The sequence below is a fragment of the Meriones unguiculatus genome, chromosome 4, assembly GCF_030254825.1.
Source record: "Meriones unguiculatus strain TT.TT164.6M chromosome 4, Bangor_MerUng_6.1, whole genome shotgun sequence".
In the NCBI taxonomy this organism is placed as follows: Eukaryota; Metazoa; Chordata; class Mammalia; order Rodentia; family Muridae; genus Meriones; species Meriones unguiculatus.
In genome coordinates, this window is record NC_083352.1 from 116978660 (window position 1) to 117003325 (window position 24666).

Sequence of the window (24666 nt, forward strand, 5' to 3'; positions counted from 1 at the left end):
TTGATGGTTGCTTCAGGTGAATGCGGACAACTGATTCTGTGAAACTGACACCAGCCCTGTGTATTGCAGGTGATATTTGAATCCGTCTCTTTGAAGGGTCATCCTGGTTACATCGCTGTGGACGAGGTTCGGGTCCTTGCTCATCCGTGCAGTAAGTCTATTTCTCCTGACACATCCTTTCTCCATGCTAGGCTGGGTAGTCATAGGGCTGCAATCCCCTTTTCATTCAGCTCACAGCAATCTCTCACTCCCTCCCCTCTCTTGATCTTTCAGAACTGCTTACATACCCAGTGCAATCAGTCCTGAATAAATCTCTAATTTTGCTGGCCTGTTCAACAGGCAGCACCTCTAGGAATTTGCAGAGACTGGCAAAACAATTCGTCTGAATCTCTCTCCATTATTAAGGGAGTCTAAAGTCCTGATTGTTTATTAGTAGGATCCAGATCACTGAAGTGAAAGAATGAGAGGCCTTTAGATAGAATCTTCTGTAATTATCTTTAAGAAAAAGCAAAACAAAACAAAAAACAACATTAAACATGAAGCAAATTAGCACACCCTTTACCCACAAGGAAAAGGACCCCAAAACTATTAATTCTTAAAAAAAGAAAATACTTTTAAATACACTCATTACCCTGTGTAGGCGCAGGGTGAAATTTCTCGTGGCGGTTAATACTATACAGTATCAAGAGTCCTCAGTGGTCCACCACCCCTGCTTGAAACTTCCTTTCTTGGAGTATTTAGTCAAAGACACTTGAAAATGTTTCAGCAAAGAGCCATAGCTCCTGTCCAGCCAAGTCCTGGGTACAGGCAGCTGTGCTGACATTATGCCTATAGGTATATGGTTGGAAGTCTAAAGTTGGAGGATGCTTAGGCATCATGGGAGCCATTGCCAGAGTTAGCTGGGATGCTGGATCCTCAATCTGGGAGTGCTTTGTCTTAGATTCCTATCAATGTCTTGGCAACCATTTGGTTCTAGGATAACCTCTGGGGGTTTCTCCACTCTCTCATGTGACCATGAGACACTGAGTAAGTGTCTTAGTAGGATGAAATATCTATGGCAGGCTGACATTTAAAAATTTTTTTAATTTATTCTTTGAAAAAATCTCAAAATGTGATATAATGTGTCTTGATCATATGTCTCATTCCCCTGCCAGTTCACTCCCAAGATGCCGCGTTATATCTCCCTCCCAGCCACGTATTTTTCCTCCTCAATTAATTTATTATTTAAAAACCATAGAGTCTATTTAATACTTGCCACGTATGTGTGGATGTTGGGTTTATTCTTGGGGCATAGGGAGCTACCAGTGGTCGCACACCTAAAGAAAAGAGACACAACACAACAGGCCCCCAGCTAGGGGTGCGCTCTCTAGAGGGACCTTCCTCTGTTTCTGCTGTAATGTAAAACTGTCTAGATGATACACAGGTCTTATGTAAGGAACAACAGATGCTATGAGGTCACATGTGCAGCAGCCATGTCATGCCCAGAGAATAGCAGTACACGGACCCCTTCCTTCTCTTCTCGCCCTCCCCTTCTCTCAGGGTCCTAACGTGTTTTTCCAGACTTCAAGGAGGCAGGTTGGTATAGACATTCCATCTGCAGCTGAGTTTGTTCTTCTCTGAAGGTTCTGTAGAATTCTGCAATGACCTTAACTAGTTCTGGCCTTATTTTATGTTGGGAGACTTTTAATTACTATTTAAGTCTTGTTGCTGATTATGGGCCAGTTTAAGTTATTTTAAATTTCATATTAATTTAATTTTGATATGTGGTATGTATCTAGAAAAATTTCCCATTTCTTTTAGTTTTTTTTTTTCAATTTAGTGGAGTGGGGGCTTTAAAAAAATATGATTTTCTGAATTTCGTTGGTATCTTTTCTAATGTCTTCGAATTCCTTTCTAATTTTACTAATTTGTGTCTTTTCTTTTGGTAAATTTGACCAAGGGCTTTCCAATGTTATTGATCTTTTCCAAGAACCATCTTATTGTCCTATTGATGACTTGTAGTATGTTTCTATGCCATTAATTTCAATCTTGATTTTGATCATCGCTTTTCATCTACAACTTGGGTGCTTATTCTTGTTTTGACAAGGCTCATCATTAAGTTATTTATTTGAGATTTGTCGAATTTCCTGAAGCAGACACTCACTGTTAAAAATAGTCCTCTTTGTACAAGCAGACTAACTTTATAAAGAAAGTTTTTTGGAGGTTGAAGGGTATAACTCTGGCATAGGCTCGGGCCAGGTGCTGGCTTTCTGGAGGCTGGGAGCAGGGCAGAGCCATCATGTGGAAATAAAGAGGGAGTGCACACATGTGTGCTATGACCCTGTCTGCTTTTTCTAACAGCAGGATTAAATTGTTCGTGTTTCCACTACGACGTCCTTGTCCATACCTTATCATATCCTGAAACAGCCACCTCTAAATGTCACAGTGAGGTTCTGCCCTCTTTGTGCCACTGACTTCAAGGATTCAACTTTGGTATGAGCTTGGAAGACAAATCATATTTAAACCACAGCAATTATGTTATGGGTAAGGGAGAAGCTTACTGTCTCCTCATGAGGCATCATGTGTATTTCTCTTTGTGCCTTTTAGTACTCTCCCTACACACACACACACACACACACACACACACACACACACACCTGGCATAAGCCTCATGTTGACCCTATCACATTGCTTTAACTGAAATAAATCTTTTCACTGCTGCTGCTGTTCATTTGTCAGACCTTGAATCATCTTTTTCTTCCAGCTTCCTGGGGTAAGAGCACCTTAGTCTGACTCATTAGCTTGAAGCACCTTCCCTGGAAAAATGCATGCCAAGTTCCAAGTTCCAGAGTTTGGGGGAACTGGATGTGATGTCTACTTAGGAGAGACTCACTCTCCGTCATCAACCAGCCACTCGGAAACACTGAGGATAGATTCCTTATTATTCTTGTTATTCTCTGGGTTATGGCTCAAGTCTTTCAGAGTGTCTCTGATGGTTCTGTACCTTTATACATGCCTGGGAAATGTCTCTGCTGAAGTAAACTTTATGTGAAGATGATCCAAAGTCCTCAGCAATGTAAGGCTTCTATGGTACTCATGCTGATGGCTTTCCCTTGCCTGTACTGACTGTCCTCCCACCCCTAATTTCGTTAGTTTTATCAATGTCATCAATGACATGTATTCTAAGTCTGGACAGTGGTATCAGGAAATACCTGCTCTTCTTGCTTCCATTTGACTTCACTCTCATTCTTCGGTTTTGAGCGGTCTTCCCACACCCTGCACATATCTATCCCCATAGAGCACATTCACCTTTGCTACCTAAATTCATTATTTTTATGCTTGGACTTGGTCTTCCTGGAAGCTGACACTTGGTTTTCCCTAGCAGAATATAGCATGCTATTATGTCCTTCGGTCCCAGAACTCTATGCTCTAGCAGGAAACCTCACTTTCACCATAATACCCAGTTTTGATGCCTAGCTGCAGCTATCTTATCTCCAAGTCCTGTGCATCACCATCAACTACTCCCTTTCCTTTTCTGTATCTCTGTGGGAGAGCAACCCTGGAGGGCATTTGGATGGCTTTCTATCCACAAAACCCTAAGGATTGCTGAGAATCTTCCCTATTTTCATTAGGACTTCTGTGAATTTAAGATTCTCCTGATAGCCCCATCCTCCTCCTGCTGAGAAGTGTGGATTGCACGGAATTGCTGAGAGTCAGTTACCCAGCAAATGGGCCATGGGATATAACTCTAGAAGACATGACCTTGGCTTTATTTCTGCATGGTGTATTGTGTCTGTGTTCAACTCCCGTGCTTAGGAGGCTTCAGCACACCCTTGCCAGGAAACACAGTGTTAGGCCCGTGAAAGAGTAGCTGGGATTGGAGAAAATCACATTAAGGATATGTGCAAACACAGGCAATGTGTGTAGTCCTCTGAGGTATACCCAACAGCTCATATGCTCAGTTCATTGCCAGCTCAGAATTTTATCCATCCTTCATTTCAGCAAGTAAATTATTGATTGTGAGCTGTGTTCAAGAGCTTTCCTGGGCATAGCAGATAGTTAAGTAAGGAAGGGTTGGCTCTGGTGCTCACAGTGTTTGATTGGCATGGGGATGAGAGAAGGATGAAAGCCACTGAAGAATCTAATGCTAGATAAGCAATGGATAATTTGGGATAAGGGAAAACTCTTCGAATATGATAAATAAGAGAGGTGGAACTCTTCAGGACTCCTTCAGGAGCATCACCATGGGAGGTGTTTTCAAAGATGTCAGAGCTGGGCCTCTAATCACGGAAAAGAACGTGCTTTCTAAGAATTCTGGAAGGGAGCATCTAGGCGGAGGAAACAGCGTGTTTCCTGCCTTGGAAAACAGGCCAGTGCTGCCAGTGCGTCCTAGTAGCTGGAGCACAGCCAGTAATGTCCCAGGTGAACCTTGGGCAGGTGCCCTGGGACCTCACCACTCAGTGCCTCAGGCATCATCGTGAGTGGATGTTAGTGTGAGTGCACAGAGACAATGCTAAAAAGGCTGATTTGGGGATGGAATAGTTTTAGTTAACTCACAAAGGATGTTGTGTGGTAGGAGTTTAAGTCCCATGGGAAGTATTGGGAAATTATACGAAAGAATGTTCTAGAGCTATGCAAGAAACAATGGTGACCTGATGAGTCAGCCACTCATCACACAGGAAGCGATTACTGAGCTTGTACTCAGTGTCTGGGATTGCGGAACTACAGAAGATAAATTCATTGTCTGTCCTCATAGGCCTCTGGTGAAGTGGATGAGACTGAAAAGAAAACAGCTAACACTGTGATCATATTATATGTAACAGATGGTTTATTGCTTTGCAAGGGCTGCCGTCAGGACATGCCAGAGACTAGGTTGCTTTAACTGATCACTACATTTTCTAACAGCCCTTGTGGCTAGGAATTCAAGGTTAAGGTGTTGAAAATTTGGCCTCGGAGATTATCTTCCTAGGCTTGCAAGTGTTTTCCTCAGGGCAGCCTCATATGGTCTGTTCTCTCTGTGTGTAAGTTCTTGGTGTCCTTTTGTGTGTCCATATTTCCTCTTCCTGAAAGGACATTAGGTGGAATAGATCAGAGTCCACCCAACAGTCTCTTTTTAGCTTAATCAGTTTTTATGAGGCTCTGTTTCTGGATTCAGTCACATTCTGTGTTTGCATTTCTGGGAGCACGATGGTGAAACATAGGCTCTGGAAAGCGTTGACTCTATGAGCACTGCATTCAGGCCCTGGAGATGAGTCTTCAATGACTGGTTAGGTTGGGAGACGGATGCCCCAAAGGTGACTGCTTCCAGATCCCTGAGTATTCTGCTGCTTCTGAGGTGCTGAGCACAGGCCTTGGGGCTGCTCACAGAATTACACATGATGTCACCTGTGTGCCTTCTGAGACTGTCTGTTATACTGCTAGTCTCTCCCTCAAATCCTCAGCCTGATAATTAATTTCACTTGGGAGTTTTTAAGACTTTATCTATATGAAAAAAATGCATTTCTTTATGTTAACAAGCTTTTATGAGTCTTAACTTCTGTTCTTCAAAACATCTTCTATTGATATATGATCAGAGCTTATCAATAAGTGATTCAATTAATTATTCTAACACCTGTGGATAGAAGTAATTTGTAATCTTATCCTTTACACATTGAAGCTGGCTTTAAATGTTTGCCTCAAAGTTTCTAAAACAGTGGGCAAGAGTCAGACATAATCCTCCAAATAAATTATTTTCTTTTGTAGTGGAAACCTTCTCGTCTGTATTTTATAGCCCATTTAACTTTTTGTCGTGGTTGCTGTTATCCTAAAAGTATTTTGGCCACAGCGACCACCCACTGCTGGGTCTTGGTGCCAATGGTGAGCAGGGCCACTGCAGTTAGAACTTCCATAGATGTCAGCACACTTTTCCACTTCATTTCAAACTTTCTAACTCCCAAGTTTACTTTTAGACTTTTTTTTCAAACCTATTTTTCCCCCATCACAACCTCGCAGGGCCATGTCTCTGAGCCCAAAGAGCATCGGAACGTGTTTCTAATGTATGTAGGAGCTTTCACTTCAATTGTGTGGCTTCCTGCTGAGCATTGTCAGGTGTAAAGAGCGAGATAAAGGGCACAATAATACGTCTTCAGATGCTGCACTGACATCTGCAGGAGTTTAAATGTCACCGGCATCAAGGCATTTTGCCCCAAAGACACAGCCAGTTTCCTCTTAACCCTGTTCAGCAGGATCCTATTTTAGCAGAACTCAGTCTCAGTGAGGACTGAGAGGGGGCTCCTTAAAGCCTGGCTGGTGGCTGCCTGAATGACCCGAGGTCACCTGTTTTTTTGGCTAAAGGTTGGTTGATTGATGTTGGTGCAATAATTTCATTCCTAGAAGAGCAGAGGCAGAGGGCAAATAATGATGGGTAGGGTTTCTGGCTGAAGAGGAGACTGTATTTGGGGATGGAAGAAGGGCCTAAGAAGTCATGAGCCCCAAGAAGATCCTCATAAGGAGGATCCCAACAAAAAGATACTGATCATGAGTCATGGATGATCTGGGGCCTCAGAGAGTAGAGATAAGAATGAGTGCCTATGGAGAGAGTGCAAAATGAGAAGATAGTTGAGAAAAGTTCCTGCAATTCAGTGGTTCCCACAGTGTGTGAAGGGGAGGGAGACACCTCTGGATTTATGGGTCCAGAAGGGGCACAACTGGCTAGTGGGAACTGTTCTACAGACTGTACAGAAGAGTAACTTATCAGAGGCTACAAACTGGAGGGACCTGACTATTGATGGCTTTGGCTAAGACTACAGTCTTATCATTAATCTTAGTAAAGATTTTAGGATAAGAGACTTCACATAAAATATGGGTTTTTTATGTTTCTGGAAAAATCAGATGATTGGTAGCTCTGAGCAAAGTATTCCCACCCCTACTTGACTCTCTGCTGACCTTTAGTGGTATAGCTTCCCTTTCAATGTAGTATGAGGTCTGTCTAGTTCCCCTACTTATCCACGTTAATAATATATAGGTATATATGCCTTAACAACTTGCCAACGTTGGAACCAGTGCCACATACCAGTCCTCACTGTGTCTGCAGCATTCTCCTTTATTTTACAGAAATATATTTCCAAAATGGAAAATGAAATAGGAAGCAAGAAGGTGGTGTTTTTATTAGTTTTGATTTACAGTGGAATCTGTTTGTTAATTTTGATGGCTGTCTGGTACCCGTGAGGGCTTGGGTTTGATGTCTCCACTGTAAATCAGAATCACCACATATTCCACAGCATATTAATACCCATGTATGTTCAAACGTCTATATTCTGAGTTTAGAAGGAAGGAGATAGTATGAAAATAAAAGAATGAAGCTCTGTTGCTGAAAGGGAGAAGAGAGAATGAGTCAGAAAAAGGCATGTGCCAATCAATTAACTAAAGAATAACTCTCTCTAACTGTACATGTCTCAGAACTTAACCAGTTGCCTCATGTCCAGAAGTGTAAGAAAAGGGTAGCCTTTGTAAAACTCAATAGGACATCTTAACTTTGGAGCCAAGGCACACTGCTTCCCTATAATGGGGTGGGTGTTCCCTTCCCTTTTAAAACTGAAACAAAAACAGACCTATGAGGTTTGCTCCATTCCTGGTTGAAGAGCTGATAGTTCCAAAAATAACTTCACAAAATTATACAGGAGAGCCAAAGGACAACAATTTCAAGCAATCAGAACAGCATGACATTCATCACATTGGTAGTGCAGGAATCACTGGAGATGGCCAGCAGAAGTGTGGGCCTTGTTCCCTTGAAACTTTAGCCACAGGGCCCTGACAGTAGCATGTGGAGGTGTCTGAACTGTTGTCAACTGGTTTAAAAATATGAGCAGACGGTACATACCTTCTCACGGCAAGTGTCCTCTAGCATACTGAGGTCCTTGAATTTTGGATAGTCTTATAGGTGGTGACACATTTTTCTAGACAGTTCAAAACATCCACAGAGGAAAGTAGCATGGACTGGGGTTTCTTGTAAAATATCTGGGAGCAAACAGAGAAGCCAGGGGAGTCATTGCTGTCTACCTCAATTCTTTCCCTGCATCCTGAGGCATGTCTGATGATACCATCTTTCTTCTCAAGGCCATCAAGGCAAGAAGGTGGCTAGTTCGAAACTGAGTTTGGCACTCAAAAGGAACTGAACGGAACTCTCTGTGTGATGCTCTTTAGCTTTGGTAACTGCTCTAGTTTCATTTCTGTTGTGTGATAAAAGACCCCGATAGAAATCAACTTAGGAGAAAAGAATTTATCTGGCTTAAAATTCTAGGTTACAATCTATCATAGCCAGGAACTCAAAGCAGAGGAGCGAGAAGCAGATACTTACACTCACAATCAAGGACAGAGAGAAATGCACGTATGCAATCTTACTTGCTTGTTTATTTGTTCTCAGCTCAGTTTCTCCAGTTTCAAAATTTAAGATCCCCTGCCTAGCAAATGGCACCCTACCATACTGAGCTGTATCTTCCTGCATCAATTAACTTAATTGAGATAAACCCCTACAGAAAGGGGAACACTTATTTACTGCTGATGGGAATGCAAACTGGTACAACCGCTATGAAAATCAACATGGAGGAAAATCCATGCTCAGAAGATAGAAATAAATCTACCAAAGGATTAAGCTATTCCACTCTTGGGAATATACCCAAAGGACTTTTTTTTTATTTTTTTTATTTTTTTCAATGCAGTTTATTCAGGAACATTGAACAATCCTCGGACCCCGGGGAAAGCCAGCCCACAGCTTAGATAGCCTCTGGGTAGCCAACCCAGGAGTGCCATGGGGGCAATGCAGATAGGTCCACATACATGGAAGCAAGCCAGATCCTCGGCCTTAGCCAAATGTGGAGTTGTTTGTGACAGAGAGCACTCACCATCGGGAAGGTGGAAGGCGGAAACCAGCTCCATCTTTAAGGCATAGCATTCCGCAGCTCTCTACAGTTCCCCCTTTTTGTTTTAGACGCATCAGGCAAGAGTAGAGGTCTGATCTCTGATATTAGAAATAAATTGGGACTTTGTACAGATGTTCATTTAGGTGTCATCCACCCAAAGAGCATCAGACCCGTCCGATACCTTTTTCTCAGAGGCGGGACCTGGGGCATCAACCCGCATGCAATCAGACATGCTCTTCTCTGGGTCCAAAGCGGCTGACCCTGAGTGCAGTGCTTAGCCTCACATCCTGAGCGTATCATTTTAGCTTTTTATGGTATCCAACCATGCTTGGGGAGAATGAAAAAGACTTTTTTTATCTTACTGTAGAGATACTTGTTCTTTAATTTTCATTTCTGCTGTATTCACAATAGCTAGTAAATGGAAACAGACTTAACTGTCTATCAACTGATGATAATGAAAATGTGGCACATTTACACAACAGAATATTAAGCTATTAAGAAAAATGAACTTATGAAATATTAAGCTGTTAAGAAAAATGAAATTATGAAAGTCTCAGATTAATGGATGAAGCTACAAACAATCATTCTGAGTGAGATGACCCAGACCAAGAGAGACAAATGTCATATATTTTCTTTCAGGTGTTAGCTTTGAGTCAGGTGTGCCTGCTTATATGGGATATCCACAGAGATTAGGAAGTTAGTAAGGAGCCATGGGAGGAGGGGAGCTTTCAGGTGAAGAGAAATAGAATACAGTACTGTAAAGGATTAAAAAGGAATGACTGACAGCACAGGAAGAGTTACATTTCCATGGGGCATGGGAGGACAGTATAGAAGAGAAAGTAGGAAAGGGAAAACTAAAAGTAAAGGCAGTTTTTACAAAGTCAAATGAAAGCCTACTACTGTAAGGGCTTTCTAAAATATATACAGAAGCATAATATGAAAGAATTTTAATGGAGTTACCCTACAAGAGGAGGACAATACCCCAATTAGAAACACATGTTAGCAAATAAACTCCCGACTAACAGGAAAGGGTTACCGCTTTTTGTATTGGTAGCCAAAGGCAGTCCCACAGAACCCCAAACATTATAGGCAATTGTCAATACTATTGTTTACCCACAAGAAATTGATGAAAAGACCATATTTCTGAAGACTGCACATACTTGAGTCACAGAACATGGAGAAATCAAGCTGGTACTAACCTGGAAGCATCACCTCTACCGGCTGGCTTTCACACTGCAGCCAAGTGTTACGCATGAAACAAGAGGAGAAAATTAATTAAAACAAGAACGCAATAAAAGCAGAAAAGACAAATTATCAACTTTGCACAGTTTTGAACCCTGAAAGCTATACTAACTGCCATGAGAAGATATGCCTATTAGTACAATAGTGGCGCAAATGTTATGAGAGTACCCAACCACTTTTTGATTGTACCTAAGGTACAATCCATGAGATGGAAACCCATAGCTGGCATTACTTTTAGGGAAAAGAACTTGTGGCTAGACAGGTCATAGGCCCTTGGAGAGGACCTAATTGTACTATTTTGCTAAATGAACATAGAGTATTAAAATGTCTACTAATGACTTCTTGCTATATAGATCAGTGTATCAGTGTAACCATCAGAGAAGCTTCTCTGTGCAGCAGGTAGCAATGAACACAGATTCTTGACTTATCAGTGTGCAGAAAAGAAGAGATTCTGGAGTGCTCAGCCCTAAATGGTACAAACATAATATCACATCCTTACCCACAAGGTTCAGGGGTCATTGTGAAAGAGGAGATGAAAAGACTGTAAGAGCCAGAGACAGTGGATAAAATCAAGGAAACAGTGTTTTTTGGACACAACATGGCAGTTTCAGGTATGAACTCTAAGTGTGACATCATGCACAAGACCTGTGCAAGTTCAAGCTAAATAAAATCCCAGGATGGGGGTAGGAGTTGGTACGAAATTCTACCAGTAGCCTAGAAAGAGGGAGAGTAATTCTTTTTTTCAGTGATGGGACCATGCTAGGTGGATCACACTCTAGGCAGACTCTACTCCAGAAAGTATTTGGGCAACATAAACTGGACTTGAGGCAGAGAGGAGAGAAAACTCAAAGTTGAGGGGATAGGAAGGGAAGAATGAAGAGGATAGATGTAGGAGGAGTTGATGGTGAATATGATCAAATTATATTGTATGACATTGTCATGAATTAATAAAAATATTTGGAAACATTTAATCCCCACAGGCATGGTTGCTGATCAACCCAGTGTAGACAGTCCCTCCTCCCTCTTTGAGATTCTCTTTCCAGGTCATTCTGTGTCTGTCAGGTTGACAATTAAAGTTAGCCGTCACAACAATCTTGGACTTGCTGATGCTAATTTTTGCCCTTTAGCATACACTTCTCAGGGATGCTATGAAATTAGAATAGATAAAACATGCAAAGTGTTTTGCTGGCTGCTTTTATGTCAGCTTGACACAAGATACAGTCATTTGGGAAGAGGGAATCTTTTGAGAAAAGACTCACACCAGACTGGCCTGTAGGGGCTCGGGGGGGGGATTCCCTTGATTAATTATTGATGTGGGATGGCCTACCTCATTACTGGTGGTGCCACTCCTAGGCAGGTGGTCCTGGATGGTATAAGAAGACAGTCTGAGCAAGCCACAAAGAGCAAGCCAGTAAGCAAGCACGTTCCTTCACAATCACTGTTCTGACTCTTACTATCAGGTTCCTGTCCTGAGTTCTCACCCTGACTTCCGTGGATGATGAACTACAGGCTGTAAGATGAAATAAGCATTTTCCTTCCCAAGTTCTTTTTAGTGTTTTATCATGGCAACAGAAACCTCAGCTTAGAATACTGCTTAGCACTGGTAGGGTTTTCAGTACATCTTTATTCTTCCTATTTTTCTTGATGTCCTTGGTCCTGTAAGGCCGCTCCATTTAGCTCCACTTGGGATAAGGAGTCTGTGCCCAGCTTACCACTGATTTTATTGATAGTGGTGGGAAACCTCCATTGCCCTCAATGGCAAAGCTCATTCCTCTTGTCATTAATTATTAGCTAATGGAAATCAGACATTGCTGTTTTGTGAGGGACTTATATAAAAAACAATTGACCGTGCAAGTAAGGAAAGAGAGGAACTCAAGTTATCTAACACGAAACCCCAGTCTTAATCCTGGGGCTGATGATCTTACTTGCTAGCTTTCATTTGAAGGTCTTTATCCATGTTATGTACAAACTTCTTTGTGCTCCACCTCCCACCTGTGCTTAGGAGGTGGTACAGTGTAAAGTTGAAAACATAGACTACGTGTCTTTGTGAACACGGCCAACTTTCCGGTATCCTTTGCTCCTCTATTAGTGAATTGTAGGGATGGTCACACTGTACTGAATGAACTGTGAGTGCTGAATGTGGTGCCTATCATATAGAAAATCTCAGTAAGTGACAGATGGTTATAGGCTCTGCCTCCTTTCTTTCTGCTGTACTCTTTGTCCTTAACTATTGACATCATCACATCAGCATTGGAGTCAAGGGAAGAGCTTTGGGTTCTGTGATTCTTCCTTTCACTTCCACTGTCATTCCCAGGGGCAACATTCACTTTAGATCCATTCTAGAGATGAGTGGGCCAAGTTGGCAGAGAAACATTCCACAATAGCTAGTCTTAGGAACCTTGAGGGTCTCATAGGAGAGGACTCCCATCTTGATTCCCCGGTTTTCTGGATACCTGATTTTGCCAAAATTATGCAGTGCTCAGAGTCTTAGATTTCTGACCTGTAAAGTGAGGGTGCTCTCCTGTTTACTCCCTAGATTTCACGAGGTTTAAATGAGACAGCATGTGGAATTCACAGAATAGTCCTTACTCTGTAGTGATCCATCTACTCTGTCTGGGCCTGACATCTTCTGAGACACACATCCCATGACCCTGGGCTCAGTCCTGGGCTGCCATCCCTGCTGGGGAAGTGTTGTGTACAGCTGCATCCTGTCCTCACATGTTCTGTGTTTGGTTTTCTCTCGTAGGAAAAGCACCTCATTTCCTGCGACTCCAAAATGTTGAGGTGAACGTGGGGCAGAACGCCACATTCCAGTGCATTGCTGGTGGGAAGTGGTCTCAGCACGACAAGCTTTGGCTCCAGGTAAGAATGGGAGAGACCCTTTTCCACACTGTTCCCTCCTTTTGCAAGGAAGAAAGCATGAGTGTGAAGAAAGGTGTGGTGGTGGTGGGTAGTCATTTTAAAATAGTTCTGCTCCTTGGATATTGCTCTCTGTGCTCTTGTGAAATCCTATCCTTCTGCTGGGTTGACATTTTATACATGAGGAAGCTGGTGGCAATCTGAAAGACCTAGGTCTAGAATTTGTATGTACGAGCCCTCCACCCCCCAAAAAGCATTGTCTAATGACTTTGCCTTCAAAGCTACAATTACTAAAGCTAAGACAAAGGGAATATATTAGGGTCTGGATTTGTTACATCATCAGTCCATGACTAAAAGATACGTGGATATCTGGATGAAATTGTTATTCTTTTCTTAGAAATTGTCCCTGAACTAAAGGTCTGTTCTCTGGCTAAATGCGTTCATCACTGAGTAGAGTCCATCAGGGCAGTGTTTTTAGCTTTAATCCACTTTTCGTTTCTGCTCATTGATCCTACTTCCCTAAAAGGATGAGAGAGCTTGTCTCTGGGTAAGGTACAAAGCCAGAGGATGGGACACAGAATGAGATGAGAGCACTCATTGTGACAGCACTGTCATGCTCCTGTCACTGCAAACACAAGGACAAAGTTCTGGGGCAGCATAGAAGGTAGAGCCAAGCATCTGCACGCAGTGTCCTTGAGATCACCTTCTTTGTCTGTCTGTCTGTCTGCTCTTTCTCTCTCTCTCTCTGTCTCTCTCTCTCACACACACAACACACACACTTCCTTTCTTTTTAAGAATGTCTTGTATGTAGCTCAGGCTGGCCCAAAACTTGTTGTCTTTCTGTGCTGGGATTACAGGAGTGAGCCACTATCTCTAGCTTACATTTAATACCAAATATTTTCAAATAGCTTTATTGAAGATAATTGAGATGTACTGTTTAAGGCATACAACCTGACATATTTAATGTATTTATATGTGAATAATTTCACAATCAAGATAATGAATGTTGTCATCACCTTCTAAAGTGTCCTTGTCCTCATTATTAATCTCTCTCTCTTCCAATGTATAATAAATAACCACTGGTTTGTTTCCTGACACTACGTATTAGTTTACATGTTCTAGAATTTCACATCAGTGTAGGGCTTAGGGGAATGGGTCAGTGGATGAGGCTGTTGCTGAGTAAGCGTTAGGACTAGAGTACAGATTCATAGAATGTATGCGGATCCCTGTGTGGTAGCACAGCATCTGCAATCCCAGCATGCCTGTGGTGAGATGGGGGGTGGAGACAGGAGAACCCCTGGAAGATGTTGGGCCAGATATCCTGGATGTACTGCAGTGAACACTGGGGGAAGATCCTGGGTCAAACAAGGTGAATGGTGAGGATCTATCTATGCCAGAGGTAGAAATGTCCTCTGAACTTCTCACACCTGCCATGGCACTTGCAAGCATGTCTTTATCCACCCATGAACATGTGCACATGCACACACACACCAAAAAAAAAAAAAAATTCTGAGGTGAGGGTCATTTACGTCATTGCATGTTTCACCATTTTTATTTAGTTAGCTTGTACTTAGGAATAATCCATTCTAATAACAAACTGCTAATGATAAACAATATACCATGGTTTTCTTGTCTATTAACCTACCGGTGGCTGACTGTCGCATTGTACCCATTTCTATCTGCTAAAAGGAATCTGTTGTGAACATTAATGTACAGCCTTATGTATGTATACGTTTTCTTTCATTCATCGTGGGAAAACATCTACTTGTGAGTTGGACAGATCTTGTGTAGACAGGAGCTTAACTATCTAAAGAATGAGGAGCTGCTTTCAAACAGAGTTGAAACATTTCACACTGCCAGCAGCAGTCTTGGCGAGTTACCCCACACCCTCACCAAAACCCTCTGTGGTCAGTCTTTCTAATTCAAGTAGGTGCCTGTTAGTACCTCAATGTGATTTGAAAGTTTGTTTCCGTGATGACCGGGATGTGAAATATTGTTTTGTTTGTTTGCTTGCTTGCTTGGTTGCATGCTTGAGGAGTGTTGGGGGTGGGGGGTCCAGGTGGACTCTATATACATTTTGATGGTAGTTTATGCTGTCACCTCTCTTCTTAAATTTGAACCTTTTTATTCGCCGTGGAAAACTTCCTGAGCAAAGTGCAACTAGACACTCAGAGTTTCTCTTTGATGCTTATGTTCCTCCTTTTGTGTCACTCAGCAGTAAGTAGTGCTATTGACTCTTTTCATAATTAGAGATAAAGCGCATTTTGATCCAAAGAAGCACTGTCATTTCAATGGCATTGACTCCGCAGGGTCGTGAGAATGAGCAGGACAATCACAATATTTTCAGAAACTTTATTTGGGTATTCCAATTATTGTAAGGCCAGTATTGCTGAAGTACTGAGTTGCATGCACTATGCTTTAAGTCTGCAAATAGGAAGATGTTAAAATAGAGCACAACGGAAATGTTGAAGAAACTAGACAGAGATACACTTTGTGGATCTTTTTCACATCTTATTTTTTTGTCTCCTTCTCAGTGTTTTTCCTGTGGCTTACAATAGGCTACAAAGCAAGACAAGACAGTGTAAATTAAAAGTGAGGAGTCACAAGACAGAAGAGCACATGAGAACTGCTTCTCAGGCTATGACTACATTTCTGCATCCCCATTGCTGGCTTGTGGGTCACAAGTGGGACGTCTGAGCACTGCAGACACCCGTGGGATAAAGAAAGCTTGTCAGATATACAGTTTACAGTGGCTTCGAGATAAACACAAACCAATTGCTCAGGAAAATTCCAACTGTTGTTCACACAGAGGTTGGACAGCAATAGTTCCCAGGAGCCCTCATAAAGCAAAGGCTGTGTGATGTAATGAACAGCGTCTCCACCACAGTCTTATTGAGGGCACACAAGTGGCTTTTGTGGGTCTGCTTCACATCATAATAGTACTCTGTGTGAAAGCAGGCTGAGGAGGTGGAAGGAAATGGAGGGGGGCACAACTTGGGCAGGGATCCCCAGCTTTCTGCTAATCTATCTCTACCCAGGGAAGCTTTAAACTTAATACAGCAAGTGGAGAGATACAATAACTATTCCTGCAAGGCAGTCTCCTTGAGTACCGGCTCCCTCCTCCATATTTCAGGGAATATTAGGAAGGAGGGCATAAATACTGGGCATTCTGCCAAAGGCCTGTGTGACTAGTGATGTTTCGGGCATACTGCTATTGGAAGTTGTTGGCTAGATGATAGTAGTCACAGGGAAACAGAAACAACAGGACACACACATGTATATACAGGCGTGTAGCATATAGACAGGCCTATGCTTTTTGGAAGATAATTAGGCACATAAAACCTAAAACCTTCAATGTGCATACCACTCCAAAATTAACTTCATTTATGGCAGTTTTCTAAGGAAATGATGAAAAAGGGGCACAGAGATGTACCTGCAACTATGTACAACTGGGCAAAAAAGTTGAAGGAACTAGAGTGTTCTGCAAAAGAGACTAATTAAATTAATGCTGGAATGAAGTAATTAAATATCAGATAGTAGACAGATACTTAATGGCATTCTCTTGGTATGTAATTAAGTGAAAAGTGCAAGCTATAAAACAGTTGATATGTTTAATACTTTAATGAAAAAACACATGTACATACATAAATATGTGCAGTTATATACTTACTACATAATGTATATATATTATTACATAATGTATATATGTATATACATACCTCATATATCATGCAAACATCTATATACACATATAATACTGTAAGAATATATATCAATATTACTAATTATGGTAATAGATCATGTATGCTTTTATCCTTTTTTCTGTTCCATGAAAATATTAAAAATTGAATACATGGAACTAACATAAGCAAAAATAAATGCCATTATAAGGAGCAAAATGGTCACTTTCCCTTAGCTGTAGATATTTGAGGGCTGGTAGCAAGGTTCTCCTCAGGTTGAGTGGCCAACTGCAGTGGAAGTGCTGGCTCCCTGGTGAGGACACAAGCCCGTTTCCCTCAGGCACACTGTTCATCCAAGTGAGTGTTTAGAATATTCCGCAGGTGTGCTCCTCTCTTATCGCAATGCCTGGCTGATGGAGCTCTACCCTCACCCTCACTCTCCAGGACCTCTTAGAGCAAGCCTGTCAGCCCCACCATGGAGCTGATCTTTGAGGCCTCTCTACAAAGACTCAGCTCCCCTGGGAGTCTGTACAGCCAATACCACTTGCTGCCTCAGACATGAGGCTCTGTGTCCCAATGCTCCGCATAGATCTTAGCGGGGCCTGTGGGGGCTGAGACAATCACAGACACCAGAGAGGGCATGACAGGAAAGGCCTCTCATTTCAGGAGCTGGTTCTTCCATATCGGCTGCACCTGGCCGTGAGATAGAGGCACGTCTGCCAGTCAGAGTAGCAGCAATTCCTCCGGTTAACTCCGGTTAAATGTAGGTTCAGGAAAGAGGGGGCAGGGAGAGAGAGAAACCTTGTCTCAAAAAGTAAAATGGGGAGAAGTAGAGGAAGATACTCAATGTCAGAGTAGCAGCAATTCCTCCGGTCCCATGGGGTAGCACTGGCTACCGACACAGAGAGCACTGTGTGAGGCATCTCCTCCCACAACTGCTCTGAACTTGGCCCTCTGTGTAGGGCTTCTGTGCGGTGGTCAGGGAAACTCAACAATGATGCTAAAGCCAGGAGAGTATGCGTAACAACAGACATGTCCTGGGGGCCTACCCATGAACTATTTTTTAATGCTCATTTTGATCTTTCAAGAAGCTGACATTAACAACCACCAAGAGGCTGAGCATTAGGGGGTAAGTGAAGACTTCAGAGTCAAATTGGGATTGAGCAGGAGACTCAGGATAAGGATGTGAAGTCTTGGGTTCATTCACGTCGCTTTGCCACACCAAATCTAACCTAATTCTTTACAGGTGGGTCTCCATTAGAAAATGTAACTTCAGGCTGGGGAAATGGCTCAGTGGGTAAAGGGCTTGCCATGCACGCATGAGGACCAAAGTTCAATCAAATATGCCATGCACACTTGTAATCCCAGGATTGGGAGGCACAGAGAAGAGGGTCCCTGGGTTTGCTAGCCAGCCACCCTAGCTGAGTCAAGACAAATGTAGGTTCAGGAAAGAGGGGGCAGGGAGAGAGAGAAACCTTGTCTCAAAAAGTAAAATGGGGAGAAGTAGAGGAAGATACTCAATGTCAGCCTCTGTCCTCTTAACACACACACACACACACACACACTCACATATACATAACACACATACACAGACACACACTACAGTCAAATTCCTTTATTTAGCATGCATTCATACCTCCAATTTTCCATCCACTGAACTAGATGAACTATATTTGAATTCACAAATTTATAAGAAAATCAGCAAAATAAAAATGTGCTTGAAATTTTACTTGAATCGACCTCTCTGGATGCTTCTTTGCTCTCTTGTTTCCTCCTTTGCCATGTTTCATAAATACAAGATTGATATTTGCAATGTGGTTTTTTTCAGCTTCTATCTCTTTCTAAAAGCCACCCTTGTAAATATCAGCACTGTGTTCCTTGTCAAAACCAAGGAATGCTTATCAGTCTTTATACAGATGTTCCTTGGCTTCAGGATGGTGTCACATCCTGATCAACCCCGCCTGACTCTGAGTGGCATTTAAAGTACATTTAGTACGCTCAAGCTAAGGCTCCATCACTCAGCAATGCAGCGTGCTGTGGGGTTCCAGTTGCTTCTCCCCTCTTGTTGCTGACTGACTAGAAGCTGGGGCTCCTGGCTGTTGTCTGTCATCTCCATAGTAGGTTAGCACACGCTGGTAGCCCGAGCACAAATGAAAATTCACACTTTGAGGTGCAGTTCCTGCTGTGAGGTTGGAAATGTTGTAAGCCAAACCATCCTCAGCACGGTTACTGTATGTGCTTGGACCAGTCTTTCAACTCTTGAGGACACTGAAGTTTCCCCCCCATGAATGTCTTCCTGCACTCTCGGGTCCCTGAAGCCAATCACTGTCACGGGGTTGTTTTAGCTGGTTTTGCAGGCTAACAAGGTTGCATGCTACAGTTTCGTAGATGCTGGCAGAAGACACCGGACTCCTGATTCAGACCTGAGGGGCCTTGTTATGACATCACAGTCAGGGTGGGCTTCACACTTGTGCTCATGTCCCTTGTCTCTCGTGGAGATGGGTGGGAATGGGTGTAGATTGATGTTCCAACATGGGAGATCTGTGTCATAGGTGGGGAACCCTATGTTAAGCATTATTGATATGTGGCCTATAAAACATAAAACTCAGTAACATCAACTTTTTTTTTTTTCCGCTGTGGCCCTAACATCTCATGCTTTATCTTCTCTGCTACTCATCACCTAAAAGTTACCAATAGCTCAACAAATAGCTCAGGCTAGGGGTGGAACTCCTGGTAGAGTGTTTTCCTAGTGTATGTGCTGAGGCCCTGGGTTCGATATCCAGCACTGTGAAGAATAAATGGAAAACAGCTTTCACCTGTGTCTGATGTCTGGGCTTCCTTTCTTTTGTCACGTGGTGTAACTCAGCCATGAGGACCCTGACTTGGTGTTTTGACCTGGAGCTTTTCCCTGGTATACTTTTCTCTCTCATGCTGTTTCTTTGTGTCTTCGTCTCAGACAATCCTCAACCCATGCCTTCCGGATTTTTCCCAGCTCACCTGGCTTCCTGCTTTGCCAGGAGCTGGGATAGGACAGAGAGTACTCAGGACTAATCTTAGGCCCCCAAGAGCTCACTCTCCATGGGTGAAGATGGATCTTTGAAGAACACAGTTAACCATTTTATCACAGAGTGGGAAAGCTGTGTAGGGACCAATGAGGCTGGTGGCAGCAAGATGGGGAAAGCAGGGGTTTGCATGTTCAATACAGGCTGTAACTTCAGAGGAAGTGGCCTTCCAGTGGAGCTTGGAGGGGTGGCCAGTCGCCAGCAAAGGAAGCTGTCACTGGGAGATGGTAAATGTGCAGGCCCTTCCCCACCTGCTTGTCTTGTGGGCTTTGCTGCAAGCTTGTGGGCCCCCTGTGGGGCTTGCACCAGCCTTCTTCTGAGACTGCAGGAGCTCTGGACTCAGGCCTCGGACCCAAATGAGCCGCCGGCCATGAATGCAGTGGGCTCTTGGAAGGGTTTCAGTACAGCTAATCAAAAATGATTTATGTCTACTTCTATTTCTTTTAACTTTTAATAAAGAATAATCAAAAGCTATTCTTTAGAGACTGCCAAAAAGGTACAAATGTGCTCTTAAGAGAATCAACGGGCACAATTCTAGTAAGTTTCCAAATGTCATACCATTGCAGGGAGGACTGAGGGTGAAAAGAATATTCATTATGAGTGGATTGTGGGAATGTCACCTAAATATTTGCTGGCTAGGAGACTCCTGGAACAATCAGACCATTTCAGCTGGAAATGCTGGACCTGATTATTTATTTATTTACTTACTTTTTTTTTTTTTTAAGCTCAGGCTAGATTGCAAGACACTGTATTAGAATATCTCCTATGCAGTGAGCATTCAATTTGTTGTGGAGAACCAACAATAGTTTCCTTTTATTGAAGACAGTGTTGTCCTCATTTCTGCCAATTACAAATCAATTGCAAGCCTGCTCCTCTCTCTGAAATAATGACAATTGACAGCTTTTTTTTTTTCTTCCCATGTCTTATCTATTTGTGAAAGGAATAATGTCATGAATGGAGAGGGAACAGCCAAAACATTGAGGCCATGATAGATACTTTGATAGACGATCAGGAAGTAGGTGTGCATTAGGCACACCTCTTCTCTGGGTGGTTCTCCAGAGAGATCCTACTTGATGGTGGAAAGGCATGTATGTACTAGGTACAAGGATACCAAATATCTCTGTAAATATTTCTAGGCTGTGTCCTTCCATAGAAAAACAGGCTTACCCACAGGAAGAGAAAGGTAAGTTGCTTTTACAGAGCAGAGAGAGAGAGAGACAGAGAGAGAATAGATAGATAGACAAGAGAGAGAGAGAGAGAGGAAGAGAGAGGAAGAGAAAGGGGGAGGGAGGAGAGGAGGGAAGGAGAAAGAGAGACTGTTACCCCAAGAGAGACATTGGTAAATATGAGACTGAACAGAAAAGGCTGTTTAGGATGTAAGATCCTCTCTTCTGTGTAAAGCATGAGTCTCATCCTTGGGTGGTTTGGAATGTATGTCTCTCCCTGGTCAGATGCAGCTCCTTTTACCTTGGTAAGCAGACAGAACTTCTGATAACCTTCTAAGCAATATTTAGTCACCTTGAGGTCACAAATATAGCTGTGTCCACATATCCTAGGCTGGGTTTAGCCTTATCCTGCAGTTGGGTGTCTTTGGCATAGGAAATGTTCAGCCCTAGAAAGTGGTCCTAGAAAAAAGGCAGCTTTTAATTTGTGTATTCTGGGGTGGTAATTGCCTACTTGCTTTCCCTTGAAGGACTGGGGATGAGATTAGCTTTCAAGTTATTGAATCTCAGACCAAAGTTGTGGTATTGGCATCATTTGGGAAGCTGTTAGAGACCAGGCCTCTGAAATCACCTTGTATTATGATTCTGATGAACAATGAAAACTCAGAACCATGGGTCTAGACTGGTGGAGATGGGTTCAGAAAAACTTTACCTGCCTGCTGGTCTACCAGCTGCTGTAACTTGATACTGTGAGAGAGGTGTATGTACACAACATGGGCCTTCTCACATGTGTGTTTCTGACTTAGAGCCTTCAGCTGTTTCCAGGCCTGTGCTTTCCACAGAGCAGTCATGTCCTGTAAGATGAGATGAGGTACTTTTCAAACATTAGAGAGCCATGAGTCTGACTGCCTATCACACACCGGACAGCAAATGGGTGCTTGTGCTGGATGCCTCTTCCTGGAATAGATCACCTAGGTGCAGTTCCTCCCTCAGCAAAGTCACATAAAGGTGGTCTCTGCTGGGGCTCACACACCAGCTTCAGTAAACCTAGGAACTTGCTAAAAATGAAGGCTGCCAGGCCTCCTCACCGAACGAGGCAATCCCAATCTGCAGTTCTAACAAGGTCTCCACTCTAAGCCATATATCTTGGCTTCTCCTCTCTCTTTCCTCTAAGGTGGCTTTAAATATATTAGAGACAGGGTCTCTCTATATAGTCCAGGATGGCCTCAAACACTTGGCCTTCTGTGTCAGTCTCCCAAGTGTTGGGGTCAGAGATGTTCACCATCACACATGCTTAATTAGGACTCTTAATTATTATGACCCATGACATACTTTATCGAGCATCAGTTTGCAAAGATAAAAATAACCCAATTGATTGAGGTCAACCTGAGTTCCCAATTGATGACGTTTCAGGTGGGGCCAAAGAGCCCACATCTCTAGCTCACAGGGAGTGGTAGTGTAAGGCAGCCGGAGCACCAGCCTTGAGAACCACTGTTGAAGGCTATTCTAAGAGCACACCCTTTCCCCCACCCAGCCTGTTTTTCCTCTGTGAAGTAGGCTATTTCAATTTTCTACTTCGTGTTTATGTTTTTGCCTTTTTGTTGTTTTGCTAGAATCTTTACTCAGCCTGCAAATTCCTCTGGGCAAAAATTATACCTTCCACAAGCCACAGTTTCTCGTTTTCTGTTTTGTAAAATAATGAGTACATTTCCAGAGTGATTAATAATAGAATAGGGAAAGAAGAGGGTACTGAGAGGCCAAGCCTCGAATAAACAGCATCTACAAATGGATATCAGCTGCAGTTCTCCTAGAATCTTACACTGCTAACAAGTTCCCCAGAGCTCCTGGGGTGGCCAGTCCAAGGACCCCCCTTTGAGAACTTTCCCAGGGGTTTTAAAGGGATGAAGTAATCCCTAGTATGCTAGCCAGTGAGCACAGTACTGAGTCAAAAGCAAGCCCTAAAAAATTCTACTTAGAGCCAGGAATGGTAACACAACTCTTTTCCAGGGAAGCCAGGGCAGGATCCTTATTAGATAGAGACAAAGTTGGGTTATATAGCAAGTTAAGAGGCCTGCATGGGCAGAGAGTAGATGGCTTTAAGACCTTAAAAACACAGTAATATTAGCTCGACTTTTACTTCAGTGTTAACAATAATCCTAAGTTGAACAGAGTATTTATCCAATTCATTTACACAATTGTGTGTGTGTGTGTGTGTGTGTGTGTGTGTGTATGTGTGTATTAGGAAACAATGTTTTATTATAGAAAACTTGAGCTCTCTGTGTGCCAATATTCTAACATGGTCAGTTCCCATTAAAAACAATACCACCACTTACGGAAGCAAAATATTCAGAATCCAAAGTACCTGCAGATTTCAAAGCAAGGCTTATTGGGATTCAGAGGCATCGTGTGTGATTTACTGTAGAAGGAGGTAGAGATAGAAAAGTGCCAGACAGTGTGGATGCTTTTCCTGTCCTTATTAGAGTCTCTTTAGAAGCCAGTTTTCCTTCCGTGAGCCTGTACGTGCAGGCTACCTAAGGCTCCAGCTCCTCTTCTCCAGGGACCACCTCCAGCCAATGTAAGTTTCCTCATCTTTCTATGACTTACAATTGGCCACAAATTCAAGAGTTGGCTCCTGGGCAACACCTTTTATAGGCAAGGACTCCTTTTAAACTGAGAAAATTTTACCCTGGGTATATAGGATATATAAGACAGGCATGTAAATCAAACATCCACTGGCAATAAGTTACAAGGAAATATTTTAAAATTATTGGTATATACATAATTATATATTGAAGATCAAAGCAAATTTGAATACTAAACAAATGGATATACTTTCTGATTTTAGCATGGAAGAATTAAATCTTGGCTGAATATTCGCTACTCTAGGATGGAGAGCCTCTTCAACACCTTTCAGAGTTGACCAATATTTTAGTTTTATAATTGCCAGTGATAAGAACTCTGCTTTATATAAATACATAGTACAAAGTAGCAGAAGTATGTTTAGGGCCATTTCATAAATTGTTGAATTTAATACATAAAAAAATACTCAAGTCACCTACTCAAACAGCAGTTGTAACACTCAAACATGGCATGCGGCATGCACAGTGTCAAGTGTTGGTGCCGCAAGTTAGAGTCTCAGTGAAGGACTGTCCGAGATGTTGGCCCACGGCATGACTGTAGGGAGGCGTCACTGTAGGTGATTGCCAAGCAAGGACACAGTCTGAAAGTGGGAGGCACCATTCCCTGGCTTTATACCCTGGACTGCAGAAGAATAGAAAAAGTTAGTTCAGTAATAAACAGGTATGCTTTCATTTTTCCCTGCTCCTGACTGTGGATGTGATGGCCTGCTTTTAGCTTCTGCCCTGTGACTCCCTGATACAATAAATTTAATACAAATTATGAACCAAATAATCCCCTTTCTCCTGTCAGTTGCTTTATGTCAACGTATTTTGTCACACCCACAGAAATGAGAGTAAGATGCTCCTTGGGTCAGTCAAACCTGTGGACCTAGATTTCTGATCCTTTCCTTAAATTTTCTATTCTGCCTTTATCTGGGGCTGGGACAGTAGCTGTGGCATGTTTTTCTTACACAGTCACTGTGTTTGAATACCTTCTTCAAGTGGCCATAAGATCCAAGACACTCAAGACTCTTCCCATCTGGGCATTTATTTCCTTTATGTAGTGTTCCTGTGAGTTTTCCCTCTGGAATCCTAGGTTCTTGCTTGTCTGTCTTGATCTTCAGCCTTCTCCTGCCTTTCCCTGCCTTGTTTGAACTAGTCACACT

At 42.6% G+C, this 24666-nt stretch overlaps 1 protein-coding gene across 18 annotated transcripts in view; it reads left to right on the forward strand.

Annotated features, from left to right (window-relative positions):
* Ptprt (protein tyrosine phosphatase receptor type T) overlaps positions 1 to 24666 on the forward strand; it is a 1127865-nt gene that overhangs the window by 385943 nt on the left and 717256 nt on the right. For all 18 annotated transcript variants that reach the window (XM_060382888.1, XM_060382893.1, XM_060382885.1 and 15 more), the window contains exons 4-5: positions 70 to 151; positions 12865 to 12980. In XM_060382888.1, coding sequence (XP_060238871.1) covers positions 70 to 151; positions 12865 to 12980 — 198 coding nt within the window. The remainder of the gene's footprint in view (positions 1 to 69; positions 152 to 12864; positions 12981 to 24666) is intronic.